At 34.8% G+C, this 9,415-nt stretch overlaps 1 protein-coding gene across 2 annotated transcripts; it reads right to left on the bottom strand.

Moving 5' to 3' along the window:
* Window positions 1-255: 255 nt before the first annotated feature.
* On the bottom strand, window positions 256-6,481 carry LOC120074258. Of its 2 annotated transcripts, XM_039027327.1 has the most exons (5): window positions 6,192-6,481; window positions 3,684-6,030; window positions 2,488-3,587; window positions 1,163-2,105; window positions 899-1,068 (listed from the first exon to the last, which is right to left on the bottom strand). In XM_039027327.1, exons 2-5 carry the CDS (start codon window positions 5,983-5,985, stop codon window positions 1,049-1,051), a joined length of 4,365 nt encoding a protein of 1,454 aa, XP_038883255.1. In that variant the 5' UTR covers window positions 5,986-6,030; window positions 6,192-6,481; the 3' UTR covers window positions 899-1,048. The 2 variants fall into 2 exon arrangements, with proteins under 2 accessions (XP_038883254.1, XP_038883255.1); XM_039027326.1 differs by having other exon boundaries at window positions 256-2,105; window positions 6,192-6,479.
* Window positions 6,482-9,415: the final 2,934 nt, after the last annotated feature.

Genomic DNA, 9,415 nt, shown 5'->3' with positions numbered 1-9,415 from the left:
TTCAACTTCAGTCTTCAACCATGTGAAAGATATTGACCAAAATTCCCATGTCAATAGTCATGGGTCTTATTATAAAGAGTACCATTTTTGTCTTAGAACTCAAAAACTCCAAAAATCATGTATGGCATGTAGGTCTAAAGTATGACTTAGACTTATTTTAAAATATTTTTTACTATTGTATTACTATACCCTCATAATCCACTGTCACAAGACTCAACCAAAATGTAATGATATCTCTGCAATTTACATGGAAACTTGATAATAAACATCAAATTCAAATAGGATCTTCAAAATCTGAAGCAATAATTGTCAATTCATCAAATAATACAACAAAACTTTTACATACAGATTAAAACAGAAAAAAAACAGAAGGAAAAAACCCCCCACCTTTTCTCCCTCAAACTTCAAACTCTTAAGGGGGGGATGGGGATCCTGGAAGGAAACTTGCACAATTACAAGAAGAAATCAAGCCACAACTCATTTTTTTTTAAAAAAAAGAGATTGCACTGTAAAAGAAAAAAAAAAGAAAAAGAATAAGGTATCCAAACTGGAAAACCAAACTCAAAAAGAAAATTAAAAAATCTTGAAATGAAGAGGAAACTCCAAAAGAAAACTCCACATGATTCAACTCCTTTTACCTCTTAAACTTGCCAATCTCAGTCAGAATCACTAGAGCTTGAGCTGGAGCTGGATCCTGATTTTGATTTTCCAGATTTTGCCTTTTTGTCTTTGGTTTTGGAAGCAGAAATATTTGGATCTACAGATTTTTCATCAACTGTATCTGCTGGTTTATCGGTATCGGCCGTGTTAGATGAGGCAATCTCAATGATAGAATCCACTCCAGCTGGTTCTAATCCCTCTGATGGATCATTTGACACAGAACTTGTTGGAAGTTCATTCAAGTTTTTCTCTGAGGCTTGCATCAAGGCAACGTGAATATCTCCCAATGATTTTGCTTCAACGACTTCCAAATCTGAACTTGTTTCGCCTTTGGCTTCTTCTTTAACCTGGCTTTCGATCGCACTGGGAAGGATGACATCCTCCACATCTACTCCTTCGTGGAGTTGCCTAAAAGCTAAGTTAATATCATCAAGTGATCTTGCTTCAAGAATTGGTATATCTGATTTAGTTTCAGTGGGATTTGAACTAGAACCTGACTCACCTATGTTATTTTCTGAGAGTTGCATCAAAGCAACATGGATATCTCCCAAAGATCTTGCTTCAACGACTTCCAAATCCGAACTTGTTTCAGGTTTGGCCTCTTCCATAACTTGGCTATTAACTGTACTGGGAAGAATGACGTCCTCCACGTCTACTCCTTCACGGAGTTGCCTAAAAGCGAAGTTGATATCATCAAGTGATTTTGCTTCAAGCATTGGTATATCCGATGTAGTTTCTGAGTTCTCGGAACTATAACCTAGTTCATCAATATTACCCTCCAATGCTTGCAACAATGCAGCATGAATATCTCCCAGGGATCTCGCTTCCACAATCTTCAAATATGACCTTGATTCCGGTTTGGCATCTTCATTAACTTGGCCTTCAATCGCACTGGGAAGAATGACATCCTCCACGTCTACTCCTTCATGGAGTTGCCTAAAAACCAAGTTGATATCATCAAGTGATCTTGCTTCAAGAATTGGTATATCTGATTTAGCTTCTATCGAATTGGAATTAGAACCCAACTCAAATCTCACTTCTTGAGCTTCCTCTGGGAGTCCCTTTTCTTCAAGAACTGGTTCCCCAACTTCTTTGACACTGAAATCCCCAACTTCGTCCAATTCTGATAACAATCCTTCATCAATATCTGCTATTTCATCCACCTCTTCCCTAATCATGTTTTCTGAAAAACGAGATCCATATGCTTCTGCCAGATAGTCCAAATGCTTTGAAACCTCCTCATGATCCTCAAAAGCGACTGCATCAACAACGTCATCTTTTAGATACCTTCCAGTATTGGGTGAACTGAAGTCATGATCTGATGAAGATGAGGGGGAATCAGCTTCTACAGAAGATAGAGCAGTCGAAATGTGGTGATGAACTTTTGGTGGTGTATTTTCAGAGATTACTTCAGCAGCAGAATCTGTCGATAAAACTCCTGGTTCCTGCAAAATAACAGCTGGATATCGTCAGTTAATTTCACTAAATTCATAACATGATTAGATTATTCTATCATAAACCCATAAACAATTCATAAAATGAAAGGGTGAAAGAATTATCACATTCAGATCAGCTAAAAGCGAAAGTTACAGTGATATGTTAAATCTCATGAAAACAAGACCATGCAGATAGGATTTATCCACAGGCCACGGCAGACGTAATAATTATTCATTGAGTTTTAACCAACATCTAATCCATGATGGAAGCAACATTATGATCCATGAGTAACTCTATGGATTGGATCTTTTCAAGATCCTTGATGTCATAGCATGAGGACCATCAACACAAAAAAAGTATTCCAAAGATCACTAATCCAGCAGCACTTACCTCAGCATAGTCACGGTTACTAAGAACAGGCTCAATCATTGGCTTGTCTGACCAGGACTGCTCTAATTCAGTAACAGATGAAACAACTTCAGGAGTCACATTAGAAGTACTAGAACCTAAAGAAGCAATTTTAATATCCAGATTTTGCAGGGCTTCACTTTCTGTGTGTGATTTGACACTTGAGGGCTCAACAATATCTTGTTCAGACCTAACCACTTCTTTCTCATCCATTGACCGCTTCTCAACTTCCTCAAATTTAGAAGGAAACGTCGAGCTCAAAGAAATCAATTCGACTTGCTCCTCCACCTCTGGAGGCCATTTTTGTTCCTGAGGTCCAGGAATGGTTGCATTCGTAGTAGTCAAATTGTCATGAGAAGTAGCCCCAGAGTTGGTCATTCCAACCAGGTCATGGACGTTCTGAGCAGGAATTTCTGAACCAAGATTTGATATAGAAGTAGTAGGTTGATCAGAATGACAAATTAGATCAGTTTGCAAAATTACCACCTCCACAGAACTGCTATCCAATGGACTTGATCTGCAGATTTTTGTTTGTTCAAGTTCAGGATTTTCTTCGTTATTTAATGTTTCATGCATTTCCACATGTTTTGCATTTAAAGGAGACCCAATATCTGCTGAAACATGGTTTCCGGCTAAAGATAGGTGGTCCTCTGGTTCAGTGAAAGTCAGACTTCGAGAAGAAATCCTATCACTTGAAGATGGGGAATCTAGATTCTCATCTTTAATTTTGTGAACTCCATCAATAATATCCTCCTCGTGACTTGTCAGCCGATCTTTATCTGCCTTAACATCACCAACTATTCCTTTCTCTATTGGCGCAATGTCTGAGAAGGACGGACCAGAATCTATTGAAACGTGCTCAACTAAAAACTCAGGGGCCACAGATAAGTTTTGAGCATCATAATTGGTGTCATGTTTGGGGGACTCAACCTTTGTAGCTTCATAAACAATAACTTCTGAAACTTCCCTCGATTCTTGTTCATTTTTACCGAGTATATATAACTCTGAGGAGGCATCATGCATATCTTTCAAACTGGAAGTGACGTCCTGTCCTATTTCAGAATGAACTTCAGATTCCTTACCTGAAAAGGAGCCAACTGTGTCAGCAAAAAAGGCAGGGCCCATATTGGTTATTTCTGTATACACATCAGAAGAAACAGGTGAAAAAGAGAACTTGCCTTCTGCTGAAGGGCTTGAGTCGTAAACAGGTTCCCTATGCTGATTGTCATCCAGCACTTCACTGCCAATCTTGAAGTCTGCATCTTCTTCGAGGGCAGCAGACACCGATATGCTAGTAGAATCGATGCCAGATTCCTTTGTTTGATGGCTACTTGGTTTCATCTCATCTGTTTTGACCTCAAATGGTGTTTCATTTACTTCTGATAATGAAGACAAGCTTGAATTGCTGCTGAAATCTGTTTCAACTAATACATTTTTGGAGTGAATTTCATTGGCATTAATCTCCATTGGGGAATCTGCAGTTCTGATTTGAGATGATCCAGATTGGCTTTCAAAGTGACTCTCATTAGATCCCAAAGTTATCTCGATTACTTCATGATGCACATCTCTGTTTTCTTGTACGTAATCTTCAGAGCCTATATCCTCCCATGGCCCATTTCCATGCTCAATACCACTGGCTGTGGGGTCAAGATAGGAAATTGCTGTTGTTTCCAGAAAAGACTGTGATTCATCAGGCTTCTTGTCATCCTGATCTGCAATTGAACTCATTGATTCAGTATCAGAAACAGAACTCACTTTTGAGTCACTGACTTCACTAAATTGTCTCTCCAGTGGGGAGTAGCTTGTTCCTTCGGCAGCTATTTTTTCAGGCATGAAATATGGTTTCCATCTGATATTCTGCTGCTCTTGCTTGGGAACTACGAAGTTCGAGGGGCCCACACTGAAACTTTCATGTCTTCGGAACATATCTTTCTGTTGAGGTGGCAAAAATTCTTGCTCAAAATCGTCATTCTTGAGGTCTGGTTTTTCTTCATTTGGGTCATATGGGAGATCAAATGGATTACGTCTTGGCAACAAAATGGATGGAGCAGACCCAGGAATTGGTGGTAATCCCATATTACTGTATGAATCATAAGGGAGATCAAATGGGTTACGTCTGGCTGTAGATATGGGCGGTACGTTAACAGGAAGATCAAAACCATCCAAGTCTATCAAATTCTTCCCAGCCAACATTCTCAGGTTGTTCCTTGCTCTTCTCCTTGCAATGAGATTTTCCAAACGCTGATTCCTCTCTAGCTCTAAACTTCCCAAATCCATGAGATTCTTTTGATCATCCTCAGTCCACTTGATAGCAGATTTGCTCTCATCCTCCTTCTCTTCTTGCATCCCCTCATCGTCATCATCATCGTCATCCTCATCATGTTCAACAACACCGCCTTCTTCTCCCTGATTTTCAGCCTCATCCTCTGACATCACACATTCACCATCACTTTTATGAGACTGTTCTGAAGAAGCATCTGACTCTTCATTTGACCTATGAGCAGGTAGTGGAGTTTCTGAATCCAAGAGAGGGTGCAACTCATCAAGCAAGGGTATGATATCAGCCATTGAGGCATCAGGTGAGGAACTTTCTGCTCTATCAGACTCAGAACCCGAAGAATCATAATCATTTTCGTCATGATCATCTTTGTCATTGAGAGATAAGTTTAGATGATCACCTTTATGGACAGGTTCTATTGAGATGTTATGATCTTCTACTTCAAGAATCTCATTTCTCATGCTTTGAGCAGCCAAAAGCTGGTTCTCCATAGCATTTTCATCATCTGTTGCCAAACTTCTAACATCCAAATCCCTTTCATAAATTTCTCTCCTCTCCTTCAACTCTGAACTATGGAATTCCTTCTCTGCTGCTGCCTTTTCAATTTCACCCTTCTCAAACTCCTCAACTCCACCATCCTTCTCAAACTCCTCAACTCCGCCGTCCTTCTCAAACTCCTCAACACCGCCCTTCTCATCCTCAACATCGTCCTTCGCAAACTGGATTTCACGATTGCGCTCATGGATCACCGGAACAAAGTCAACAAAACCAGCATGTTCATCAAGCTTGCTTGTCTTTCTCTCTTCTTCAGAACCCCTCTCCACATAAGAATTTTCAACTTCATTTCCTTCAAATCTCTCTACAGTAAAACTATCATCCTTCTTAGCAACAACAGTAGCATTGTCCAAAATCCCAGATCTCAAAGAAGCTACATCACGTGAAAGCTTCTCCTCCGTTTCAATTTCAGGTATATTAGGCTGCCCATAACTCAGAAGGGTTCCAAGCAGAACAGCCGTGCAAATCAAAACAGGGGATGCAGACACCAAAAGGGAAAACAAAAAAGGACATGATCTATACAGAAGAATCAAAAAACAAAGCAAGCCAAAAAGAAATGGATAATTACGAACTGATCTGTAGCAAGTTCTGATAGATACGACTACAAATTTCCTAACACGAGAACCCATTTCCATCGTCAATCCCATATCTTTCTTTCCGTTCTCGCATGCTTCTATCCAAAACAATTATATCTGCCAGATTAAACGAAAAGCACAAAATTAACAAGGTCAACAAACACCAATACTCAAAAAGTAGAAAAACACAAACACAAAATCAAGCTAAAAAACCAGGATAACAAACGAGGAAAACCCCGATTCTGAAATCAAAGGAAAAATTAAGATCAACGCAATACCTGAAACGAGGAATCTAAGAGAGAAACCATAATTGATCGCTGCCAGACCGGATTTTGGAGATGGGTAATTTGAGATGAAGGGAAAAAACAGATTAAAGGGAGAGAGAGAGATGAAGGAGATGGGATTAAGAAGAATAGAGAGAGGAAAACAGAGATTAGAAAAGGAATTTGTGGGAATGGAAGGTAAGGGAATCGTTTGTGCTATGTGAAATGTGCTATGGCTATGGCCCCTCGGCTTTTGCCGCTTTTTCTTTTGATGAGAATTGTCAGCAAGGCCAGAAATGATATTATTTGTATATTTGGTACTTCCTTTCCTTTTCTTCTGTCTATTATTTATTATACGATATTTGGTGCATCTTTTCTGGATTTCAAGTTATGAATAGACAATTTGATAGATATACGGAAATGGGATGTACGTAAGTATTATTTTTTATTCTATGTCCCAAAATCGAATCAAATCATACCTCCAAAGTTTAATTTAACGGTAATTAACATCCAACTCCTTTCTTTAAGTTAAAAATTTGATCTTGATAATTGACATGTACTTCTTTTTTTTAGGTTAGAGTTTTATCTCTATCCTATCATTGTACTAAAAAAATGCCAAAAACTATTTCATCGTTTTTCTTTCTCTTTTACTCTATTTTTTTTTTATTTTGATTTCTAAAATTGACCTTACTTTTTTTTTTTTCAAATTCACAATATGTGGGGTTAGAAGATTTTCATACATCTGACTTTTTGGTCGAGAGTTTATGTCTAAACTAGTTGAATTATGCTAAATTTTACTTTACATAGAAGTATACGAGTTACACATCCACGTATCAGATTTTGGTTATTGTATTTTTAGTCTCTTTTTATTTTACTTTCAAGAAGATAGTATATATCAATTATCACTAAATTATGTTCATTTTTTATTTGTATTTATTTAAATTTAACGTCATTTCGGTATCAAGAACTATTAATTTATGAATAGTATATCATATTAAAATAACCTATCCTATCTCGTTTCTATGGTTGATTTCTATTTCCATTTGTCACAACCATGTTTAGGAATCAAAACTTTGTTAAGGGACAAAGAAAAGAAAAGGGAAAAGAGGATGATCAAATTGTATTTAATGTTTGATTCTTTTAACTTGTAATAAGTTTCCAATTTGGTACTTCTATGGGGGATTCTCAAAAAAGATATATATATTTAAAAAATATTTACCCAAAATAATAAAATTTAACCATTTCAGAGAAATTGATATACTTCTATCAGTTTCTATCGTTGACACAAATACTGATAGAAGTATATTAGTTTCTATTAGTTTTTTTTCTTTTTGCTATTTCTGTAAATAGTTTGAAATTTTTTTTTATCTATGAAAATTTGTCGACTTTTTATTTTTTTTAATATCCTTTTTAATCATATATTTAACACAAATACTACATTCCTAACCTTGTACTAAAAGTTTTTATTATGTATTCAAACTATAAAAAGGAATCAAAATGATTGTATATAGGAACCAAAATTTGTAAAAACATAGAGACTAAAATTAACAAAAATTGAAAGTACAACTATCGAAGTAAACCTTTTGAAAATGTTACAGCCTTTTAAAATACATTTTTATGTATTTCTAAGTAGATTTTCAAATTCTTATATTTGAAATAATTAGTGAAAAAAATAAATATTTATAATATTTGATTAAAATACTTCATCAAGTGAGTTGATATGGGAAACTAGGGTGTTCAAAAAATCCGATCACCCGAAAAAATCGATCAACCCAACCCAATCCGTGTGGTTTGGATTGGGTTATCAACTCATTTGGGTTGGGTTGAGTTCAAATAAATGAAAATTTTATGGGTTGGGTTGGTTCATTGGTTCATCTAATATAACCCAAACCAACCCGAATTTCTTATTAACTTTACAATATATTTTTTTATTACATATAATACAATTATTTATACATATATTGATTTTAATTTTACTTAATTCCAATATTTTTTTAATAATTTATTCTTCAACAACTTTTAAAATTAGTTTCTTTGCACTTTAGAAAGAAAATTTTCACTATATAAATTGAAATTGAGTTGTTAATCTTAATTCAATATATGAAATTAATTAAATAAGATTTTTACATATTTACGTTGTGCTTCTTTTTAGAACAAAATTTTAAACAAATGATCCGATTAACCCGAATCAACCCAATCCAAATATTTCATAATTGGATTGGGTTGGGTTCATTTTTTAATAAAGATTATTTGGGTTGAATAAATTTACAATCGAACAATTGGATTGGATCTAAAAAATCTTTCAATTCAACCCATAAACACCCCTATGAAAAACTAAAGCATGTGGAGTGAGGTTAAATTTGAATAATTGTTAAAAAGAATAATGCTAAAATATTTATATGTATTTGAGAATGTTTGGAGGTTCATCATAGCTTCCTCAAGTTGAGTGCCACACAATAACATTATATTTTATTCTCCTTCCTTGCTTTATGGGATGGCAAGTTTCTTTCCATATTAAATTGCTTAATTAATTTAACCCATCAATTTTATAAACAAATCTAATCTTCCTTTTCTTTTTTATTTCTATTTATCAAATGGATTATAGCTTAGTGAATCTAATTATCATATACATCTAAGTAACATCTTATAAACTTTCACTATGCAATTATTGAACTGAAAAAATGATTAAATTATAAATTTAGTTCTTGAATTTTGAATTTTTTTTATCTATTTAATTCTTAGATTTTCAAAATTACAAATTTAGTTCATGAATTTTCAGATTTTTTAAATTAGTGGATCTACTAAGCACGAAATTGAAAACATATGATTTCAATGAGACATAAAATTTAAATTTATATCTAGTAGGTCAATTAGTTTTTAAAATTTTTTAAACTTTTAAAGATTTGTTAGATGCAAAATTGAAAGTTCAAAGACCTATTAGATACAAACTTCAAAGTTCAATAATAAACTTATATTGTTTTTTTTGTAAAGATATTGAATTAAATACATAGGTGCGAAAATTGAACCTCTGACCTCGAAATTGATAGTACAAGCATTATGTCAATTGAGCTATGTTTATTTTGATAATGAACTTATAATTTAATAATAATAATAGTAATAAAAGAATAATTACTTCTATTTATTCAATATGAGCCTAACTCAATTAACGTAAATGTGTACTATCAACCTCGAGATCAGAGGTTCAATTCCTACCCCACATGTAAAAAAAAACAGATATA

Source organism: Benincasa hispida, chromosome 3 (genome assembly GCF_009727055.1).
Source record: "Benincasa hispida cultivar B227 chromosome 3, ASM972705v1, whole genome shotgun sequence".
In the NCBI taxonomy this organism is placed as follows: Eukaryota; Viridiplantae; Streptophyta; class Magnoliopsida; order Cucurbitales; family Cucurbitaceae; genus Benincasa; species Benincasa hispida.
The sequence above is the reverse complement of the archived record's forward strand: the minus strand, read 5'-3'. Positions and strand labels throughout refer to the sequence as shown.